Raw genomic sequence first — 24,118 nt, 5'->3', positions numbered from 1 at the left:
ATAGTAAGCTTTCAAAACATACAAGATCAAAAAGGACCCAGGAAATGCCCAAGTAAATACCACATGGAACAGCCAGGTAAAGCAGCTTTTAGCCTCTTATGAAATGGCCCTGATAAGACCCTTGCTGCATCAGCGGAGGCCAAGAACAGGATCTAAATATAAGGCAAACAAAGCGCAGCCAGTACGGCTTTCAGGAGCTATCATATCAAAAGAGAAAGGCAAGTAAATATAGTGAAAGTAGAAGCAACAGTGAATCTAATGTTCCCATTCCCCATCAAACTTAATATTTATTTTTAAGATGAAAAAGAAGGGAAATGCAGAGAACCGGGAAGCTTTCAAGCAGCTAAATAACATTTGTGTGTGTGAGTGTGTATGTGTGAGTGTGTGTGTGTGAGTATGAGTGTGTACGTGTGTGTGTTTTTGTGGCACAGACCATGCTTGGTTGAACTGAGAATGAAATGAGCAGAGCAGCGAGCTGTCATACTAGCAGCCGCTGAACCTGACGAGGCACGGCTGGCAGTTACTTGCTAATTAGAATAAATATTTCTGACAGAGCCAGGCAGAAGGCGGCTGCATTTTTAGGCCCTGGCGTTTCGTCGGCTAATTGAATGTTAGAAAACACAGGCAGGTTATTTGTGCAGGTCACTAACTCCTGCTGATGAAAGCGAGAGGCGAAAGCAAAGAAAATAGATACTTGTCACCTGTAAGCCTAACGTGCCTGAGGTGAGGTGTGCACCTGTAAATGTAGAGCACGTTTATATGCTGCTTTATAGAGGAGTGTACAGATTTGTGCTTGTATTCGCAGGCAACACTTTACAATGAAAGTAATTTAGAGCAAGAGAGCAATACTGAGAGCGCCAACCATAGTCAGTGACAGATTTAGGAGCCCGCTGATCACTTCCGTCATCGTTGCGTTTCTTGTTCTTGGACTTCCATGCGTGATAGACCTTCAGACGACGGTGGAACTCCTCTCTGCAGGCCGCCAGCAGCTCAATGTCTGTTCACACGACAGGACACCAGTGAGTACTCAAATAATGGCAACAAGCAAAAACTGATGGCAACTATGTGACATACTAAGAGAGACATGAGACATACAAGTGTGACTTATCACTTCTAAGATGTTTTCTCTATGTTTATCATTTGTAATTCTGTCTGTAAAATGTGTAAATATTAAGACACTGGGATGAAGAAATTCATTTGTATCTAAAGGATCTGTATTGTTTTACATCAGGAGTAGTTCAGTGACTTCTGTAAAGTTGGTGGTTTCACAAGAGACCAAAAAATCATAAAAATTGAAGCATCCTGAACTTCTAATCCCCAGACTGGATCAAACTCAAAAAAACACACTGGGTCCTACATTTCCCATAATGCTCGACTGTATCTGCATTGATGAGTTAAACTAATTCATGGATTTTGTTACCACTGAAGAGCACTAGGTTTAGTGTTTCCCCTTGTTCCCAGTATTTATGCTAAGCTAAGATAACTGGCTACTGACTGTTGCTATATATATATATATATATATATATATATATACATATAAAGGCTTTTTGCCTTTATTATATAGGACAGTGGAGAGAGACAGGAAACAGGGAGAGAGAGCAGGGGAATGACATGCAGCAAATATCAGGAGTCAAACTGGGGACCAGCTGCTCAGGGCACTAAGGCCCATGTGGTACGCATCCTAACCATTCAGCTATACATACATACAGTTGTAAATGTGTATATGGTGTAAATGTGGTTGTTTGTCTATATGTGTTGGCCCTGCAATGGACTGGCGATCCATACAGGGTGCCTCTCGCCCCTTGACAGCTGAGATAGGCACTATCTAAGTAATGGATAAGCAGTATAGGTAATAGCTGGATGGACGTATTGCATTGAACATTTTTCTTGTAAGTATTCCTTTAAAATCCAAACTCTTTTAGGAAGAAATATTGTTTTCTGTCAGAAACATTTTTAAAAGGTTGGTTGGAATGTTGTTTACAATACTTGGTGTTGCAGTGATTTGGAAGTCGCATGACTAATTGTTGGTTTGTGTATAAAGAAATTAGAAACAACCTCAAATACCAACCGGAGGAAATAGCTGAAAACATTCAGGGACTAATGCGCAGCATATTGGATAATAAGGGGTTTGAGGAGCTTACAGTGTGTTTTCCTCTCCATGATGAAATACAAAGAAAGCGTCCACAACATACACTACTTTTAGAAAAAATAAAGCTATAATCAGTCAGACATCAAACACAGCTTTTTGGTATCACCACCAGCTCAACCAACGCAAATGGGTTCCACAAATTAGCCAGATGTCCTTGGAATCCCATCGGGGATATCAGAGCCCCTAACACTGATCAGAGTACTGTATACAGTGGCAATTATTAAGGCGTCGGCGAGGGAGCCAGCAGAAAGGCATCTGCTTTTCATGCTGACTGAGGAGAGGGTTGGCTGGGAATGACTAGGAAGGGCAGAAGTCTGCGATCCTCAGTAATGGTGATAATTTCCTCTCTCCGCCACTAAAACAAACGCTGATGAGCCGTAGCAGCTGTGAGAACATCTCTCACACGGGCCTTTTGATTTTCTCAGGCAAGACATCGTGAGTCCACACTCTGGTACAGCTGCAGCCTCAGCTTTTTAACACTTTATCACTTTGGCTACTCAGTGCAGATGAAAAACTGGTGCCACACATCAATAGGGAACAAAAGTGCCAAAGCATGAGCTGCTGCTGAATCATTTAATGTGTTCTTTGGAATGAAGGAGGGCAAAGATGTGTATCGTGCATCTCACTAAGAGCTCCGCCACTTCGATCTGTTTGTAGCGGCTGGTTGGATACACACACACACATTTGTAAAAAGCGCCATTGTGCTGAAGTCTGGGTGTGTTTAGTGATTTCTCACCACAGGAGGTGTTGATGACATCTCGCAGCTCAGCATACTTCCACTTGCTGAGGTCATACTTTTTCACGCCAGCAGCAGCTTTGGTTGCCTGCACCTGAGGACCCCTGTGGCACGGGAACAGATGAACGTGGGTGAGAGAGAGAAAAAACACAAGGAAAAAAAAGTGGGTGTGAAGACAGGTACAGTAAGCGTGATAAGGTGAAACAGATGCCTCGCTTCCTTCAAGCCCTCATTGTCTCAGCCGATTAAATTCACATTAGAGGCTGGGCAGCAGGGGAGCTGAGGAGCAGAGTTTGTCCATATCCTTGCAGCCTACTGTTTCAGCTCCACTTACAATAATGCAAAGCTACTCTAATGTTACAGCTTGCCAGATGCCAGCTTACATCTGCTGGCATTTTGAGTGCCTTTTTTTTCCAGACTTACGGTAACAGGAATGTGAGATGACTGAAAAACAAGGAGAAACCATGCACAACTTTAATGTAGAAATCAAACTGACAGCAGAGTTTCAGCTACTTAGCTGACTGCTGCAGCAGGTCTGGGCTCCTGTCTCCAGCTTCCCTGCTGAGTTGAAGCTGCTAATTCAATCATACAAGGGATTTACCTCCTCTGTTTACAGTCGGCGTAGCAGCTAATGTCTCAGTATGAAGGATTACTGATCTACAGAAACATTAGCCAGATTAGCATCGCCATTCATTATTCATACTGAGTGGGAGGATGATTTCTGATTGAGACACGTGCCAGTGTGTGATAGTGATGAACCAAGGCTCAGGCTTTACTTTTGCTGCAGGCAAGGAAGGGAAAAAAAAAAAAAAAAGTAGTGGAAGTGCGGTGACGGCCGGGGCTTTGCTTTTGGCAGTAGGTGAACAGGAAATAGATGGTTGGAGGACGATGAAGGCGGAGGGAGCCCGAGGTCCTCTGCCAGCGATGGCAGCCAGTGTGTATACTTCTACCGCACACATGCTTTCATGTGCTTTAGCTCTGCGGCGTGCACGTGCAACACACGTGGCCTTTGGAGTGTCTCTCTCTCTCTCTCTCGCCACTCTGGTGCCAGGGCTCAACTGAATCACAGGGATAGTGGGAGACACATGCAAAAGTGGCCCCTGGATGCCTGAGCCAACACTGACAAGATTACAGGCTTTTGGATCAAATGTAATTCTGTGCTCACCGGACCTGCAGATAAGGACCACACAGGCTTTCAGAGAATGTCTCCTGGCTTTAAACACAGAGAGGAGTTGTGGAAATTCGGTGCCACGGATGATGGGAAAGTATCCGAGTTCAAAAGCTTAGGGTTATGGAGAGGGTAGCTACAACATACTGTATTTAAACTTACAGTAATGTAAGACAACAGTTTATACAATGTTTTCAACAACTGCCTGTGTACAAAATCATTCCCCATTCACTATATAGTGCATTATCTATAAATTTATAGGTGAGAAAATGCATGAACAAGGACTAATTTTGAACAGTATGTGGGGTACATTAAACTGTAGGTAAACACAGTAGCAGCTCTATGTGTCATGCTAATATACATTACCTGTTAACCTTCATAATAACACATTCTGATTTGACCTGATATAGAAAATAATGAAGCATTCTTTTCCTCCACCCTCTTAATTATTTTTGTCTCTACCAGGACGCACTGTCTGGTATTCACTTCACAACTGTGTGTCTGCACAAGTGCTGAGCTCACTCCCAACACTAGAGAATAAACATAGTGCCATTAATCTGCAACTGCAAATTTTACACATTACATATTTTATCTTGGTGTTAACAAAAACAGAATATTTTGAGGTGTTGTCAGGAAGTAAGTATTTGCTAACAGCTATCTTCGCGTACAGCAAAGATTCTTAACACCTGCTAATTAAAAGCTGATGATATCACTAATGAGATTTAAGGTGGAAGCAGAGTGGGTGAGCGAAGACCTGCAACAAAATCTCTGCTTGCAATTATCAGACAGTTATGAAGCAGTCATTTAAAAAAATGTGTCCATTACAGTGGATATGAACACCTAACAAGCTAAATTTGTAAATACTGATGGGACAGGGGAAGCACATACGTGAGCTTGTGCTGTGCACCAGCACTGCAAAGAACAGACAGGCTTCAAACACTGCAGACTCATGCAGAGCCAATTAAGATCAGAGATTTAGAAAGATCATTCTCATCCACCTCTCATTTATGATTTGCTGTGCCATCATTTTTTTTAAAGTAATCAATGATCACTCATAATCATCCTATAAATCTCACGATTCAATACATCCAGATTTGATTGGTGATTTCTTAAAATCTAAGGATTTTTCTGTTGGCTTTGCATTGCTGGTATAATCTTGCATCTATTTTAAGCAGCTGAGAGATTTAGGTCTATGATAGAGATTAAGACAGACAGTGAGGGAAGGAGGGGAGTGATTATAAGTGGTGTTAGGTTTGCTTGGATATGGGCAGTCACAGACAGCTGCACTGATCTCTTACATGGCTCTGGCTGAGGATGAGGAGATAGGAAGATCTGAAAAAGGCTCATCACTGGGAGAAAACACAGCAGAAACTCAGTTACATACACGAATGCTCAGGTCATCGCTGCTTGTTCACTGTGCGCTGCACACTAGCAAACGTGTGCCTTGTGTTTTATGTATACAATACCTGCGCAGGCCCGCGTCCGTCTGCCCCTCCTCTGTGATAAGCTCTGCATCGCTCTGGGCGATTCTCATGGCTAACTCCCTGTCTCTCCTCTCCTGCTCCAGGATGGCGGTGCGCTGGACCTGCTCCTCGCGCTCCAGAGCCAACTGGATTTCCAGCTCCGCCTGTAAACACACACTTTCGCTCTTAATGTGACTTGATTAAATCTACTAAAATCTAGATCTAAATACCAATGCTGCCTTGTGTGCCAGGCCCCTCATAACAATTGGAGCACTGCTGTGTGCCCAAGCCTGATTAGGTCTATTTATCCAGGTTGTAGGGCTGCTAACAAAGCTTTACTGATCATTTGTCTAGACAGGGCAGACAACAGTGCATACAAGAGACAAGCACTCGCCAACAATCAGTAGATGGGATTGACTCAGATTGAAACTCCAGGTTGTTTTTATTTTGTACTTCAGAGAAATAATAGTACAAACTTTACTACAGTATAACTAGCCAACAGGCGCCTGGAGGGAATTTATATATCTTAAACTAAACGAATCAATAAATATATCTATCTATCTACATCCTGTGTATCCATCTATCTCCTTATTGAAAGCCACTAATGAGCTCCACAATGGATCCTTTTCTCTGAGGATTTTTAAATATGAATACATTTCCAGTTCAGAATATATTATTCATACTGTAGAACAGTCTAACCAGCAGCTGTGATACATGACCAGACTGAGGCATGAGAACAAAAACTGAAATCTATGATGGTTCCAGTATGAATGTTGATCTGCATTTTTTTAAGTCCAAAACAAAGATTTTACCCTAAATCCCTAAATCTCTCTTGGTTCTCTCTCTCTATGATCACATTTCCTAAATAAGTCAAATCAAATTCACTGTTTGCAGAATAAGGCCTGTGAGATGCAGTGGGAAAAAAGTGCCAAAAAGTTTGGAGAAAGCAAGATACAGCGCTAGACTGACCTTTGACACAGCAGAAAATAGCAAAGAACACAAAGTGAAATGCTACTGAAGTCAGACCAGACACCCTGAGAAAGTTTACTGCCGCAGCTTTGAGCTTTTGAGCTGGGGATAAGCAAACTTTTTTGCAAAGAGTCTCCTGAGACAGCCTGGTGTCAACTGTCTCACTGCTGGAAAGAAAAAAAATGACAGCATGCAAATGTCCAACTGGCCTTAGGTGAATAAAAAAGAGCTATAGATGTACAGAAGGTGTGACGTGCGCTTAACAGATGGATGAATAGATGGTGAGGAAAGGTGAAGAGGAGGAGCGGGTGAGTGTAATAAAAGGGCCAGAGGAGAGAAATATCAGTGAAGCAGATCAGATGTGAGTGAGTGCAACAGGTGGAGATGGATTCACGTGAGAAAAGTGTGGATGAGAGTAAAAGGTAAAATGTTAATAAAACACAGGACGCTGTATGGAGGGATGAAATAGTTCAGTTGTGGAAGTGGAATCATCAATCAAGACCCTGTGGAAAAAACCTCTGGGAATCTGACCCAACGGCATGACCAGGCTGTTGCCGTGGGAGACCAAAGAGCAAATGAATGTTTCACTCAAAGCGGAGAGCAGGCAGAGTTTACCACGGAGAGGACACATGAGCATGACTTTTTTCCTGTCCATTAAGCATGCAGCACATACAGCACAAACAAACTTCACACTACATCACTGGAAGTTGTGGGCTTCATTTGTAAGCTCAGTATGGTGCTGTCTAAAAATCTACTTCAAGAGACATGAAATTTGCTGTAAGTTAAGTTATTGTTATGGCGTTGGACTGTTTTCTTGATGTGCTATACTACATACTGGTACTGGTACACTTCTCAACTAATGATTCTGAAGTCTCTGATGCTGAAGCCTCCTTTGTTTCCATTTTGTTGGCAAAGAGTAATGATTCTAATCTGTTTTTATTGTCAGTTTGGAAAACTTATTCAACCTTGAAACACAGTTTACCAGAAACAATACTGCACATCATACTGCGGAAACTGACCCAAATGAAGGTCCTGCTGAGTCTGGGATTAGGATTAAGTCTAGGAAACCATCTTGGTTAAATGTGATTATAACAGCAGGGTTTGAGTGGTGAGTCTCTCTACAGGGGGTAGGGGTTAGTTACCTCACTTTGGGGGTGGGTACACATGAAGCTTTGAGGACACTGCAGGTCTTGAGTTTATTAACATTTACTGAATCATCTTCCTGCACTTCTGCTGTCGTAGGCATTGCAACTTTCTCCCCAAGAAAGTTACAGTTACACCACAGAACAAAAAGCCCATCGAGGATGATCCAAACCTGTATAACTTTCTCCTCTTCCTCTCTCTTTTTCCTGTCCTCCTCCTCCTGCTTCCTCTTCAGCTCCATCTCTGCTTTCCTATAAGAGAAATAGAGAAGGAAAATACATATATATTAGTCTCAAATCATCTGCCATTACATTTACCAAAACATCCGCTGATAATCCTCCCCTCGCCGCTACTTACAGTCTTCTATCCTCTTCCTCCTGTTTGCGTCGCTGCTCTTCCTTCTCCCTCCCCTTCCTCTCTTTCTCCATCTCCTCCTCGATGCGTTTCAGCCTCTCGCTCTCCTCCTGCTCTTGCTTTTTCTTTTGCATGGAGGAGAGCAGCTGCTCTGAGCGTTTCACCAGCCCCTGGTACTCGGAGTCGATCTCTTTCCGGGTCATCACTTTGGCCTGGGGGTCAAGAGAAGGATCAGCATGGCAGGTGTCACAAAATTAAGACCTAGTCTTCATTTCTTTATCCAGCAGGTTAGATCAATTCTCAGCCTTGGGCCTCAGTGGAGTTCAAAACCAAGGTTTTCTTTGAGCAAGAATATCTTTTACTACAGTAATATCTGGTGAGATTCCCACAGGATGCTTAACACATTTTTCAGAATTTGTTTGAATAATATTTTGCCCCTTGCCTCCTCTTAGGGAAATATTCAGGAAGTGACACTGGGTGCACCCAGACTCCCACACACACACTCTGCTGTTAGCATGGCACAACCTTCCAATGTGGCAAAAAAAAGGGGGAAGATGCTGACTGACACAGAGCCTGTTACTTGCACACCGGCAGCCACAATGCTCAATTCCCCAATTCCCCACTATGTTTGTCAGACAATCTGTCTGTCACCCTATTGTGATGGTTCATTAGAGTGAGTCTCTAAGAGGGAAGGGAGGGAAAATGACAAGGTCTCGTCCTGTCCCAATGTACAGAGGCCTGAATGACAGCCATTGGCACCTCATGCATTATTCACTCCAGAGACGCCATGCCAAGAGCAGTTTCTGAGCACTCGCGGCGCCACGAGTGTTCACGGTGGGGCTGCTAATGGGCTTACAGAGGAACGTAGGAGAGGTGGAGAGGCTGACTGTGGCAGAGGGAGTAGAGAAAAGGGGGTCAGGAGTCACTGGTCCATCAGTGTCGGCCAGGATACCTCTGAGCACTCCAATCATACCTGTTGATTACATACAGTCAACGACAGAGTACGAAGTGTCAGTACCCAAATGTCTGGATAGCATGTGGATGTGTTTGCGAGGATTTGCTGTACCTAGAAGGTCCAATAAGTCTGCTGCTTATTGCATAGGGAGAGCTGGGATTTCACTAACCAAGTTTGATCATTTAAACAGCCTCGCTAAATTAAATTATTGGAGAGGAGAGGGTTTCTTCTTCACCTAGCTCTTCTTTTTATCCTGAGGTGATTGAAAATATTGATTCTGAGAGAAAGAATGAGAAAAGGGCACGGGGCACTTAGGAAAAAAAAAAAAAGAAGGCATGGTGTACAACAGGAGGCGACCGGTTGTGCCGCAAAAGCTACAGGTGCGAACGCAGGGGAAGCATATAAATCTGAGGCAGTCGTGCCTAAAGGCAGGTATGTGCTCTCACCGGAGCAAAAACACAGTCAAACACCTGTCAATGACTCACCTTTATCTTGGCTAACAGAGCATCTATGGAGGCGGCCAGCTCTTGGACCTGTTTGGCCATTTCCTGTTTGCTCTCCTTCAGCCCGTTTACCACCTCATTGAACCGCTCCATGTGTTTCTTCAGGTTTCGAACCTTTACCATGCCATCAATGCTGCGAGGAGAAAGAAAAATGCAAACCGACATATGGAAGCGACATTAACAATTTAGAGGAAATGAAGAGTTTAATTCAAATGTACATGAATTAGAGGAAGTGGCAAACTTATAAAGGAAGTGATTAAGTGCAAATGAATTGTTATTTAATGACTGTGAAATAAAAAAGTCCCATTTCTAAGTAGAAATTCCGTGTGTCTGTTAAGCGTTAGTGACAATATTTTTTGGACCTTTTAATATCAAAATCACTCTTTTTAATATAGTCTTTTCTCTTCCTGTAAAAAATAAAAATATTTGTGATGACTTATGTTGAACTGACTTATGTAAACATAATTTATCCAAATCAAAAGTGATCTGGATTTCACGGCTTCAAGACTCTCTGGTGTTTTTCGTAATTTCTCCTGGTTTCCCTGGTGTCTCCGCCTCCCTGGTCTGTCTGTCTGTGTGTGTGTATGTGTGGGGGCGTGGCCGGTCTCCTGCCTCACCTGTTGCCCATGGTCATCCTGCATACCTGCGGCTCGTTGGGCAATCAGGAAGCTCAGTACAAGAACCCCAGCTTCCCAAGCACTCCTAGCACTGCAGTGACTGCAGCTGACCCTGCCTGTTGTTTATTGTAAAAATGTGCCTGACTGTTAGCTTGTGGGTCATAGTAGCAAGCAGAGTAATGTCAAGGGTCTGAGGCGCGTTGTTTGAATGTTAGTTGATGAAAACTTGGCTTATTCTTCCGAGACAGCACGGTCGCGCTCTTATTTACTGATTCACCCCCGATGCTCTACCTTCTGATCTAGCAGTGTGGGTGGAGGCCAACAGCCCTTTACAGCTCTGTATCACAACGTATTTCTCACAGTGTATCCGAGCAATTTAAACCCCCTTGTAACTGCCGTCTGCCTGCATGTTCTATTTCACTGGGGAGTACATTTCATTACACTGTGGTTTCACTTAAAAGAAACCTTTTTAACCTTTTAGAGATTTTACTCAATTTAAGGACCGCTTAGGGTACCTTCTTCCTTCTTTCAAAAATAGATGTATTATATTCTAACCTTGCTGAGCTACATGAGTGTTTGCAGGTATTAAACATTTCCACATGCATCCATATGAATTCTGCCACTGACAATTAAAATCAGGTTTTAAAAAAAAAAAAGCCATCTGAAAAGCCATCATCTGGGCGGCTGCTCTCACCAGATTCATTTGTTTCCCCCAAATGTAACCCAACACAGCAAGACATGCTGTGTTTCCCAAAGCAGTACAGTGAGACATAATTTCTCCACAGATAACTTTTGAGATTGATTTGAACTCCTAAATTCACAATGAGAGAAAGCCATCAAAACCCACCAAGCGTGAATCTGTTTAAATAAAAAGCACACATGGCGAGTGGAGGGTAAAAAGAAAAAACAAAGAGAAGAGCAAAGGGCACAGACAAAACAGAAAGATGGTAAAATGATGCATGTGCGCGTGTAAGTGTGTGTGGGTTCTTACCGTGGCTTATGCTTCTTCTTGCACAACCACATGCGGACGGTCTTCTGAATCTTAATGCAGGCCAAGGCTCTGTAGCTCATCTTGTTCCTAACTGTTGAAGATGAGGGAAAAAAAGAGGATTCAAACAAAGATGGACAAAATACTTATTTGTAGAGGATACACACATATACTTGTTCCTAAGGCTATGTGAATCCTGCCTTAGGTATTTCATGCAAGGTATGCCCACACAAGAGTCAAATAAAACCTAAAATGTGACAGAAAAAAAAAAATTGCTTTTAAAGCTAAATGTCAGAAAGCCACGAGAACTACTCACCTGCAAAGCTAGAATTATGACACAGCTAACAATACAGCTATATATAAACTGCTATAATGGGCACTAATAGATCAGGCATGGACAGAAACAAGTAATGCAGTGTATATGTTATACACACTTTCTCTCTCATCTCACACATGTACACACACGAGCAAACGAAATTGCAGTAATAAGGTGAAGTGTGGAAGGAAATAAATGACCAGGACGAGGTCCATAAATTTCCTCAGGTTACTTATGCAAGAAGTGTGTGGTCAAGCAGAGGCAATGTTCTGTCATAACTGTAATGTAATTTCTTCTTTTTTCTTTTACACAAATAAGCAGAAGCCAGCCTGCGCTTTGTTAAATGGTGGAAATCAATAACTCTATGTGTGTAATGGTTCAAGGAACTGCTTTTAAAGTACTATTCCATATTGCTAGAGGCTGCTGCTTTCAATATTCAGAATGAATGGAGAAGTGTGAAATATGATTTAGTGTAGCTATCAGAGCTGAATAATAAACTGTGCGGAAATGACAAAAAATCTTACGGTCACCCACTGGAAAGTGAAATAGCTTAACTAACATAAATATGTTTCTGCCATTGAAATGTTTGTGTAGGAGTCACTTTCTACAGCTGATAGAGTTGCTAAGAAGCGCTCTGTGAGATGTGGGCGGTTTTCCAATGCAAGACTTTTTTCACTGTATAACTAAAGCACTACAATCTAAAATATGGAAGTGAAAATGATGACTTTAAAGGTAGTGTCTCTACCTGAAACAGACCTAACTCATAGAAAAGCAACATTCAATAATGATTACATTTTTTTTTCAAAGTGTGGCAAATTATCTCACCTAGAATACACTATGGTTTGAGAAGTATTGCAGACAAAAACAAAAGGACAATCAATATAATTTCTAAACTACAGTGCAGATGTGTTTAAGGTTGGATTTTACATACGTTTGATGACAGACAGGCTGCACCACTGGACCTTCTTCCACTGGCTGCACACCAGCCACTTGTTGACTTTATTCAGCAGCTCTGCCAGGTGGTCTGGATCAGACTTCATGATCTGGTCAAACTCTGCAAACTGATGCAAACACAAACACATATAAAGCAGTAATACGTTGCAGCATATACGTTACATAACGACCTGCATAATCGAGGTGCAATTCATTTTGCTGACTTTACTGACTTACCTTTCCAGGACGGAAGAACACTCTGGTCAGTCCGAACTTAAAGTCATTGTCATTCAGTCCCAGAGCTTTGAACAAAGCCTGCAGAGGAGCAAATTCACATTCAGTGACACAGCAAGATTGTATATATGGTTAGAATTTAGGGCAGTATACTCTCTTGTATTAGTTAATTATTTCCCAAATGGGCCAGTGTGGCTATAGGCTTTTTTAAAAAAATTTAATTACACAACTAATTAGGCTTTGTTTTAAACAATTAGCTTGTTATTTAAACGACAGCACACTTTGTATTTCTCCATTGAAGGAGAAAACTAATGTAATCCCACCTTGCAGAAAAGTCGTGGATTCAGTCGTGTGAGTTTATCGGGCATGTATTGTTTATACATGTTGTAGAGTTCATGGAAGGGGGCTCTGGAGGGGAAGCCTCCCTGCATCAGGTCCAACACTGACACCATGCCTATTCAAGACAAACACACAAACAAAGTAAAAATGGTTGTGGACATACAAAGGGTTATCAGAGAGAAACAGGATTGCCTGAGGAATCACACTATAAAAACTGCACAGCTGACGGTCAGTGACAGGAGCATGATGACGTAATTAGTTTAAACACAGTGCACATTATTCTGTTTTAATTTAGAACAGTTTAAATTGTTTTTTTTTTTAAAGCCATATGAAGCAAATAACACACTCCCCAACTGGATTCAGCCTTTCAAAAAAATGACTTAATGTGACTTGAAACTACAGTGCACAGTGCAGAATACCAACATGGACAAACTGCTATGCTATAATAAAGTCAAATGCCTTCTGAGGCTTTTCCAGTCACTACAGTTTAACAAAATGTAACCTTTGTGGGAGAAATTGGGAAGAAATGTAAATTTAAATGTCTAACTGTTATGGTTTGGGTTAGTTTGTCTTTGTGTTGTGCTTTTTCTCTCTGTTCCCCCTTCCCTTTTTTCTGTTTGGTTGCAGAGCTGGTGTGTTGCTAGGGGTGTGGCTGTCTCCTCCTGTTGGCTGATTACACACACCTGTTTCCACTCCGCTCGTTCTCCCTTCGCCTTCTTAAGCCCGGCCTTCACCCCAGCCCTTTGCCAGAGTATTCCTTGCTGTATCCAGTGTGCAAGCTCTCAGCGCTACCTGTGTTTTGGATTCTCCTGTTCTCTGTGGCTACCTGTGTTCTCCAGTGGCAGCGTTTTCTGTTCCTCGTGTCTTCAGTACTTTCTTTAGTCAGCCAGTCGCCTGCCACGCTGCCTGCCTATTGTTCCTGTGTTTTTCATCAGTGCCTGATTAAAGAGCCATCTGTTGGTACCTACCTGTGTGCGTGTTCTCTGCATTGGGGTCCTAAACTAGAGTTCATAACAGAATACTCTGGCCAAGCATGGACCCCGCAGAGATTGAGAGGGTGAGACTCGCTCTCACCTCTCAAGGAGCACGGGTGGGTCAACATGAGGTTGCTCTGAGGGATATCACGGACAAGCTGCTCCGCCTGGCCTCCAGCATGACCCAACTCGACGCCCGCCTGGACCAGGTCTCCACGCAGCTTACCTCTCTGGCGGCTCCTGTTCCCCCTCCGGCTCCACCAGTCCATCCTCCAGAACCTACTACTTCTCCAACCCTGCCCAGCCTTCCTCGTGAGCCCTTTATCCCCACTCCGGTCAGGTATTCAGGAGAAGTAGGGTCTTGTAGTCAGTTTCTCCACCAGTGTTCATTAGTTTTTGACCAGCAGCCCTTATCCTACTCAACCGACAGGTCCAAGATCGCTTTTGTTAGCAGCTTACTTTCAGGGAAGGCGTCAGCATGGGCAGTAGCCACAGCTAATGCTAACTCACCTGCTTGGCAAACATACCATTCTTTTTGCTGTGAGTTCCGTAGAGTTTTCGACCACCCACTCCGGGGCAAGGTAGCTGGTAACCGGCTACTCTCCCTACGTCAGGGATCCCTCACTGTAGCTGCCTATTCCGTAGATTTCCGCATTCTCGCTGCCGAGTGTGGGTGGGATGAAGGGGCTTTACAAGGGTTATTTCTGCGAGGGCTCAGTGAGGAACTCAAAGATGAACTTGCTTCTCGGGATGAGACCTCTTCTCTGGAGGAGCTAATCTCCTTGGCTATCCGTTTGGACAATCGCCTTAGCGAGAGACGCAGGGAAAGGGCAGTCAGAATTAGGGCCCCTTCCCTTCGATCAAAGTCCCCTCGACCCTCTGGTCCCATGGTACCTTGCCCTCCTCCGGAGCCACCTTCTGCCTGTACATCTCCCCCAGCTGCCTCTTCCTCCCCCTGCAGAGAGGAGCCTATGCAGTTGGGGAGGATGAGACTCACCCCCACTGAACGTCAACGCCGCTTCCTCCAGAGACTGTGCCTCTACTGTGGTGGTGAGGGTCATGTCCTCGCTCTCTGTCCCTTACGACCAAAAGATTTGGCTCATCAACCTCTAGGGGAACGTTGGTGAGCCGAACCTCTGCTGTTCCCCCATCCTCCAAACGCTTTTCTCTGAAAGGGACTGTTTCCTGGTCTAAAGAGGGCATTCCTCTCCCTGTCCTAGTGGACTCTGGTTCGGACGACAATTTCATAGACTCTGGTATTGTTTCCCGTTTTGACATCCCCTCGGAACCCCTTCCTGAACCCAAGGACGTTTTTGCCCTCGATGGTCGCCTTCTGGCCCATGTCACTCTCCGAACTATTCCTGTGTCCCTGCTCCTCTCTGGCAATCATCGAGAGGATATTTCCTTTTTCATAATCCCCTCACCATCTTCTTCTCTGGTGTTAGGCCTTCCCTGGCTCAAGCTCCACAACCCACACATAGACTGGTCCACTCCCTCCATTACTAATTGGAGTTTATTTTGTCACTCCCACTGTCTCCACTCGGCCATTCCCACCACCATCTCAGCTCCTGGAACCCCTAAACCCATAGATCTTTCCTCAGTTCCCCAGCAGTATCATGACCTCCAGGAGGTGTTCAGCAGGGACCGGGCTCAATCTCTGCCTCCTCATAGACCTTATGACTGCAGTATTGATCTGCTCCCTGGAGCCCCCTATCCATCCAGCAAGCTCTATAACCTCTCCAAGCCTGAAAGGGAGGCTATGGAGACCTACATCTCTGACTCTCTGGCGGCAGGTCTCATCCGTCCTTCCTCTTCGCCCTTGGGAGCAGGATTTTTTTTTGTTGAAAAGAAGGACAAGACTCTTCGGCCCTGTGTAGACTACAGGGGACTTAATGAGATCACTGTAAAGAATAAGTACCCTCTTCCCCTGATCGATTCTGCCTTCGCTTCCCTCCACCAGGCCACCATCTTCACCAAGTTGGATCTACGTAATGCTTACCACTTGGTGCGGATCAAGGAGGGGGATGAATGGAAGACCGGATTCAACACTCCTCTCGGTCATTTTGAGTACCTTGTCATGCCTTTTGGGTTAACCAACGCACCTGCTGTCTTCCAGTGTCTCATCAACGATGTCCTCCGTGATATGCTCAACCGGTTTGTTTTTGTCTACCTGGATGACATTTTGATTTTCTCCCGCACCCCTGATGAACATGTACAACACGTCCGGCTAGTTTTGCAAAGACTTTTGGAGAACCGTCTTTTTGTTAAAGCCGAGAAGTGTGAGTTTCATGTCTCCTCAGTCAGTTTCCTGGGCTTTGTGGTGGAAAAAGGGCAGGTCAGGTCTGACCCTGCCAAGATTAAGGCAGTGGTTGAATGGCCCACTCCCACCGACAGGAAGCAACTACAGCGGTATCTTGGGTTCGCTAATTTCTACCGCAGATTCATTCGCGATTACAGTAGAGTGGCTGCACCTCTTACTAAGTTAACCTCTGTCAAATCACCTTTTGTTTGGTCCCCTGCGGCTGAGGCCGCTTTTACTAAGTTAAAGAGTTTATTTTCCTCTGCTCCCGTGTTGTGTCACCCTGATCCCTCTGTCCAGTTTGTTGTAGAGGTTGATGCCTCGGACTCTGGTGTGGGAGCGGTCCTGTCTCAACGATCCACCTCTGACCAGAAACTCCACCCCTGTGCGTTCTTCTCCCGCCGTCTCACTCCTGCGGAGAGGAACTATGATGTGGGGAATCGGGAGCTGCTGGCAGTGGTGCTGGCCCTCCAGGAGTGGAGGCACTGGCTGGAGGGTTCTACACACCCTTTTATTGTTTGGACTGACCATAAGAACCTGTCTTACCTCCGTTCTGCCCGCAGACTCAACTCCCGCCAGGCTCGGTGGGCTTTGTTCCTGGGCCGATTTAACTTCACCCTCACCTACCGGCCAGGCTCCAGGAACGCCAAGCCTGATGCCCTCTCTCGCCAGTTCTCTTCCCCCGTTGAAGGTCCTGCGGTGGACACCATTCTGCCTTCCTCCTGTGTGGTGGGAGCTGCCAGGTGGGAGATTGAGCAGCTGGTCCAGGAGGCCCTGTCTGATCATCCTACCCCGGAGGGTGGTCCTCCCAACCGCCTGTTTGTCCCAGAGCCTGTCCGTTCCCCTGTGCTCCAGTGGGGGCACTCCTCCAAGGTGGCATGCCATCCTGGGTTTCACCGGACCCTGGCTCTGCTTCGTCAGCGTTTCTGGTGGCCCTCCATGTCCGCTGACACTAAGGAGTTCGTCTCTGCCTGCTCAGTCTGTGCCCGGAACAAGTCTTCTCATCGTGCTCCTGCTGGTCTCCTACGCCCTCTTCCCATACCCCATCGTCCCTGGTCTCACATTGCCGTGGACTTCGTCACTGGACTGCCACCATCTGATGGTAACAACACCATTCTCACTGTTATTGACCGATTCTCCAAGTCTGTCCATTTTATCCCGCTCTCTAAACTTCCCTCTGCCCTAGAGACTGCTAATCTACTCATTCAGCATGTGTTCAGGCTTCATGGAATCCCCCAGGACATCGTCTCCGACAGAGGACCTCAGTTTTCCTCCAGAGTTTGGCAGGCTTTTTGCCGAGCTGTGGGGGCTACAGCCAGTCTATCCTCTGGTTACCATCCCCAGACTAATGGCCAGACTGAGCGGGCCAACCAGGATCTGGAGGCAGCCCTTCGCTGTGTTGCCTCTAATCACCCAGTCTCCTGGTCTTCCCACCTTCCCTGGATCGAATATGCTCACAACTCCCTGGTCAGCTCAGCCACAGGTATGTCTCCTTTTATGGCTGCTAATGGCTTTCAGCCTCCTCTCTTCCCTGCTCAGGAGACCGAAGTGGCAGTTCCCTCGGTGCAGGCGCACCTCCAGCGTGCCCGCCAAGTCTGGCGTGAAGCCCAAGCAGCTCTAGCCCGTACTGCGGCTCGGAACCAGAGGTTGGCTGATCGTCACCGCACTCCTGCTCCCCTGTATCAACCCGGCCAGAAGGTCTGGCTTTCCACCCGTGATCTTCCTCTCAGGTCTGACTCCCGCAAACTCTCCCCCAGATACATCGGCCCATACACTATCGACCGCATCATCAACCCCAGTGTGGTGAGACTCCAGTTGCCCCCCTCCCTCAATATCCACCCGTCTTTTCATGTCTCCCTGCTCAAGCCTGTCTCCACCAGTCCTCTGTGCCCTCCGGCCGAACCCCCTCCACCCCCCCGGATCATCGATGACCACCCTGCGTTCACTGTCCGGCAGCTGTTGGATGTGCGGAAGCGGGGTCGGGGCTTTCAATACCTGGTGGACTGGGAGGGGTACGGGCCAGAGGAACGTTCCTGGATCACTCGCTCACTCATCCTGGACCCTGAACTCATTAATGACTTTTACACCAGGCATCCCGACAAGCCTGGTAGGCCGCCAGGAGGCGTCCGTTGAGGGGGGGGTACTGTTATGGTTTGGGTTAGTTTGTCTTTGTGTTGTGCTTTTTCTCTCTGTTCCCCCTTCCCTTTTTTCTGTTTGGTTGCAGAGCTGGTGTGTTGCTAGGGGTGTGGCTGTCTCCTCCTGTTGGCTGATTACACACACCTGTTTCCACTCCGCTCGTTCTCCCTTCGCCTTCTTAAGCCCGGCCTTCACCCCAGCCCTTTGCCAGAGTATTCCTTGCTGTATCCAGTGTGCAAGCTCTCAGCGCTACCTGTGTTTTGGATTCTCCTGTTCTCTGTGGCTACCTGTGTTCTCCAGTGGCAGCGTTTTCTGTTCCTCGTGTCTTCAGTACTTTCTTTAGTCAGCCAGTCGCCTGCCACGCTGCCTGCCTATTGTTCCTGTGTTTTTCATCAGTGCCTGATTAAAGAGCCATCTGTTGGTACCTACCTGTGTGCGTGTTCTCTGCATTGGGGTCCTAAACTAGAGTTCATAACACTAACATTCCTAAAAAAAAAACTGAAGGCTTTCCTGTTTGAACAAAGGTCCAGTAGTCTTATTTACTCATCCTGAAGATTGTACATTGTGAATGCAACAACTTATTAAAAAGTTGACAGTACTGTACATATCATACATGCTGCTTTTAGACTTACCTGAGCACTGCAGCTGTGAGAGAATCAGGGCTCCCTCAAACTGGTGGCTGACCATCTTCAGGTTGGGTTTCACACAGCGAATGAAACTTGAGCCCTGCACACACACAAAGATTAATCAGGAACAATTGATCTGTCTCGGCACCGTGCTTCTCGCTCTGCGTCTGAAGTCGTCTTTTATAAATTGGCACCTGAGTGAAAACGTGTGCAGTAGCAGTAATGTAATAAGTTAACACATCCCAGTACATGCTTTATATTGAAAAGGGTGATTTATATTGATTCAAAGCAGGAAAGAAAAAAAGATTTTTCTACAAAACCCACGATGAAACAAAGTAAATATTACTCACAGTGCTGCGAAGCTTCTCCAGCAGCAGGTTGAGTTGAGTCTGTGTGTGAAAGCAGACAAAAAGAAGTGTTTAATGATGATTTGTTTTTAATATTTGTGATGAAGGTCGCCAAAACAGGAAGGAAAACTTAACTTGCTTATTATGAAACAATACCAGCAATGCATACAGAACATACTGTGCATCAATGTATGACTTATGAATGAATTATAAAACAAATGCAGCCTGGGAGAAAAATTTGAAAGCAGTTTCATACTGCCATTTTGAAACATCATCTTTGTGCTTGAGTCCATGTCCGGTGCATTAGTGATAAAAGCAATAGAAGCCACATTAGTAATGAAGAAACCTCAAATCTGTTGAAAAAGCTGCTGAAAGTTGAGTACTTCTGTCTCTTTTGCAAGACACCCCGAATGCCTCAGACTTTCTTTCTCTCCTCCTTTTTTCTATCTCCTCTCTATTACACCTCAAGCTGACTTTATCCAGCTTTATCCAGCAAGGGAGGTTTTCTCAGAGGAAAGAGTGGGGAGACTGGAGGAGACCTAACAGGGGGACCGTGAATAAGGAGGAGAAAGAGGGCTGGGAAGAGGAGGAGAAAGGAGAAAAGTTACAGAAAAGGTCTGGAGATTAGAGTTAGAAAAGTCTGAAAAGAAGCTAAGACAGATAACAGAGTACTGTTAACTGTTTCACAGCAAATTTCACATCTTTAGGCCTTGTACATCTTTATCACTGAGTTTTTGTTTAAGTCGTGGACAACAAGTTGTCAACATACATGTTTCTCCTGTTATTTCATGCATCAATAGCTTATTAGACATACTCTAAGTGTCAAACTAAGACAAAACTATGTAAAAATAAACAAAAAAGGAAGCCACTATAATCCAAAATCACAAAAATTCATCATTAGTATAAGAGAGTACATTCTTTTCATTATTCACTACAGTGAAATTAAAAAGTATTATCAAACTATAAATGAGCAGGTTTTATTCAGTTTCGGGAACAAACTCCCGACAGTCACGCTGACCTTGAACTTGTTGCCAACGCTGATGAAGCTGAGCTTGCCCGCCTTCTGTTTGGAGTCCTTGGTGGTGTTGGAGTTCTCAAACAGCTCTCGGACAAATTTGTCTTTGGATTCGCACACTAAGCTCTCCAGGGACATGTGGAGGGCATCGTTGTTCTTCTCCACAAACCGAGTCTATGGTTATTTTACAAGCAAGAACGCAAAACGTCAGCGATGAATTCATCAACAGTGGAAATAATAATTAGTTAGATACTTAAAATGTGTTTAGTTAGCTTTAACTGCTAGTAACTCCACTGCCTTATGTAACTGGTATCTAAGCAAGACACATTACAAGCAGAAGTATCTGGAGAATAATAGAATAATATTCTACAGTGATACTGCATTTTGTGAACACCACTCAGCTTCAATAGCTCTACAATAAGATTTGTGTTAAGTATGAACCGTTTCATAGCAGACTGCTCCAGCAAAGTGCCGGATGATAAAGCCCTCGTCATCTCGGAGATTCCTGTGAATGGTCAACTTCGACTTCCTGGGAACCTAAGTGGGAGAGGAAAAAAGCAAATCATATTTAATGACAGCACTAAAAGACACATCTATTGATTTCACTCCAAACCTATCCATCACCATCTCTACAGAAGAAATGTGTTTAGCCACACAGCTATTGAGGAGGGCTGGTTTGAAGAATGAAACGATTAGATCAATGAAGTGCAGTGAAATCCAGCAAAAAGGGATATTCTCACAAACTTTGTGCAGGGTAATTTGTAGTTATTTAATATGTTTACTTGTATAGATATAAGAGGAAATAACATATATGAGATATAGTTTATAAACACCATATTCATCTCATCTGGTTCAAGTGTTATAAAGGACCCCAACATTATTGTTAGAAAATGTGGCAACCAGCATTTTTAAGCTCCATTAGCTTCATCAGTGAGAAGAACCATAATAAATTATCCTTAAAGTGTGAAACCTGAATAGCAGAAATGTTTGCACTTTAGATTAAGATTAATGTCTTTCATCCAATTTAATGTATAGAACGGCCTGTATGTGGGTAATATCTCTCCCTGCAGTTGAGTGTGGCTGCAGCCAGCCACCTCTAATCTTAAAGTTGAATTGGTGTCAAGGCTACATTTCTGAAAGGATTACATGCTTGCAGAGATACATCGAGTGACGAACAATGGCGACAAAGACTGAGACAGAGGGAGGGAGCCGGACTGTGCGTCATTCACAACAAAAAACTGCTGTAACAAACAGGCAGAGTAAAGAATAAAAAAAAGTGACCACAATGGCAGAACCGCTGCACAGTTACTTTGCTCCCTGGTTGTCACAAAAGAACTAAACACACACAGAAAGAGAATAATAGCAGCATATACCAGAGAGAAAGCAAAGAGAGAAGGAGAGAGGGAGTAAGGAAAACAGTGGGGGAGGAGAGAGAGGGAGGGAGGGAGAGCACAGCTGAGAGGACTGACCGTCAGTCTGAAGTGGTCTTTATGTTTGCTGTGAACGGCCAGCGCAAAGTGTTGGTCGCTGGGCTGAGGGAGTCGGTTCTCTTCGTCCAGAATGTCCAGGACTCCCACCAGCTTTGCTTCCACGAGGTCTAGAAACAAACAAATATTTATCCATCAACCACAGTATCAGGATTCTGTGTTCACGCACAGTTCTATAACGTACAGCATGAACAGCAATATCCTTCCTAATGAGTCCAAATTGGTAATATTTCCAATCCATATGCTTCACCAACAACAAACCCTATGAATCTCTACAGAAGTATCTCAGGGGAGGGGTAGGGGTGCGAATCACAGAAGCCATTATGATACATAAGTTACAAAATCACTTAACATTCAGATCCTGGAAATGAGATTTATTGGAAATTTCCACTGTTTACTGTTTCTGAATGTGAATATTCAAAGCACAAAAACATGTTCATCAGGATGCTCATTTAGCCATTTCTCTGAATTATTCATACAATATGCTGTGTTTGGAATATAATCTAATAGCCAAGGACCTCAGCAAAAAATTTGCATGAACAAGCACCTGTGCATAAATCCCGAAGATTGATGAGTGAATTAATGGCCAACCCAAGCGGTCATTTGCAAGTCATAAATGTTATTCACGGTTGTCAGTTAACCTCGCACCTGAATAATCACAGCCTTTGAAATACAAATCAAACTGCTTCACCTTGATACACTGGCTACTTCATCCCATTAATTTGAGGATTCATTTGAGGAGGGAGACAACAACAAATAAAAAAAAGAGAGAGAGAGAAAAAAAAAGAGGGTATCATTTCTCCTGCCTCTCATAGCACAAAAGAGGCCATAAAACCCACAAACACCCATTACGCTCGCTCCCCTCAGACACATGGACACCCCAGCTTCTTGGATAATGAGACGTCTGTATTTTTGTCCCCACCCCACCTCTGACAGGTGTATTTTCGCTGCTCTGACGTGTAGCCCCGAGCACGAGGAATGGGCCAAATGAGCGCCACGTGGGTGAGCTGATGTTACACTCCAACCAACCTCAGTGCATTTGTGTTGTGTGGGCTGTACGGACAGCCACGTCTCTGTCAGTACATCCTGTGTTTAGGCCCCCCTCAAAGGCAACACTTCATCTTAATGATGTCCCTGAGTGTCACCCGATGGACCTGTTTTCACTTCCAGAGATCACTCAAGGCTCAAGATACATGTGGATATCAATACACACACTCCTACGCACATATACCTTTGATTTTGATCAGTTGAACCCAGCTCAAGTCAGCCATCTTATCAGCTTTAGGAGGAGATATGTTATAGTATGCAATGCCTGTGACTGCCCACACTGGGAAGTAATGAAAAATAAATCCACTGTGCACAGTTAAGATGTGACAGAGGAACTCACCTATGCAGTCCTGATTGTCAACATAATGCACCTCGTTCACTCCCAGCCCTTCCCTCTGATACAGTTCTTGTTCCTGCACAGACAAAAATCAAAAATCAGCACTAGAAGTAGCGTTTTTAAAATTTTCTGATATGAAATTTATAATTTTAGATTTTCCTGGGTGGCTTCAAAACATCACCCACCTCAAAAAACAAAACCAAAAAAAAAAGACACAAACAAACAAATAAACATCAAAACCACAACACACGAGTCAGATAACGAGAAAGAGGCTTAAACCAGAATAGTGGTGCATTAATTGGGAAACCTTGGAAGAGAATAACGTTAAGAGATCACAGGAGAGAAACAAGCTTCATCACGTCCCTTGAGAAATTAGCATTCTAATGAGACGGCACGCAGGAGAGACGTAGGGGAAAATACACAGAGAAAGATAAAGACGAGGGGAGCTTGGTGTGCCCAGCCACTTCCTGCTGGCTCGCGGAGAGAGTTGGTAAGTAAGTTTTGGCTCATGAGTGAAGTGACATGGCAGGTTTCCCAGGATAACAGAAGTTTAAACCACACTGAATCACCTTAATCCACACGCCGCTGCTCACCCACCTCTTTGAGAATGCGCTCATTGAAGAACTGCTGCAGTTTCTCATTGCAGTAATTGATACAGAACTGCTCAAAGCTGTTATGCTCAAAATACTCTAAGAGGGGAGAAAAACAGAGGAAGCAGAAAAAAACACGTATTTCAATTAATTCTAAAATGAAACATTTTGAAAAGCCTGTGTTAATTATGGCAGTGAGGGAAATTAATTCTCAAGCAAAAGCCCTGGTAATGAAGTGTGTGTATGCATTAGGGTACTAATATTAAGAGACATGCTACACAGAGTGTCTCTTTAAACTGAATTCTAAACAAACTGATGGAAAAAAAAAACTGTCACTAAGACAGCAACATAAAGCAGGGCATCTAGAAAGTTGCAAGTTTTCAGTATTCTTGA

At 44.4% G+C, this 24,118-nt stretch overlaps 1 protein-coding gene across 1 annotated transcript in view; it reads right to left on the bottom strand.

Moving 5' to 3' along the window:
- myo6b (myosin VIb) overlaps positions 1-24,118 on the bottom strand; it is a 39,902-nt gene that overhangs the window by 2,525 nt on the left and 13,259 nt on the right. The window contains 18 exon segments of the mRNA XM_053825518.1: positions 863-997; positions 2,886-2,989; positions 5,352-5,402; positions 5,520-5,680; positions 7,801-7,879; positions 7,986-8,194; positions 9,423-9,573; positions 11,049-11,139; positions 12,293-12,422; positions 12,532-12,609; positions 12,852-12,982; positions 18,909-19,002; positions 19,253-19,291; positions 20,268-20,438; positions 20,706-20,801; positions 21,734-21,861; positions 23,139-23,211; positions 23,733-23,824. Coding sequence (XP_053681493.1) covers positions 863-997; positions 2,886-2,989; positions 5,352-5,402; positions 5,520-5,680; positions 7,801-7,879; positions 7,986-8,194; positions 9,423-9,573; positions 11,049-11,139; positions 12,293-12,422; positions 12,532-12,609; positions 12,852-12,982; positions 18,909-19,002; positions 19,253-19,291; positions 20,268-20,438; positions 20,706-20,801; positions 21,734-21,861; positions 23,139-23,211; positions 23,733-23,824 — 2,013 coding nt within the window.

Source organism: Lates calcarifer, linkage group LG19 (genome assembly GCF_001640805.2).
Source record: "Lates calcarifer isolate ASB-BC8 linkage group LG19, TLL_Latcal_v3, whole genome shotgun sequence".
Taxonomy (NCBI): domain Eukaryota; kingdom Metazoa; phylum Chordata; class Actinopteri; family Centropomidae; genus Lates; species Lates calcarifer.
This window is presented reverse-complemented; position numbering and strand designations above follow the sequence as displayed.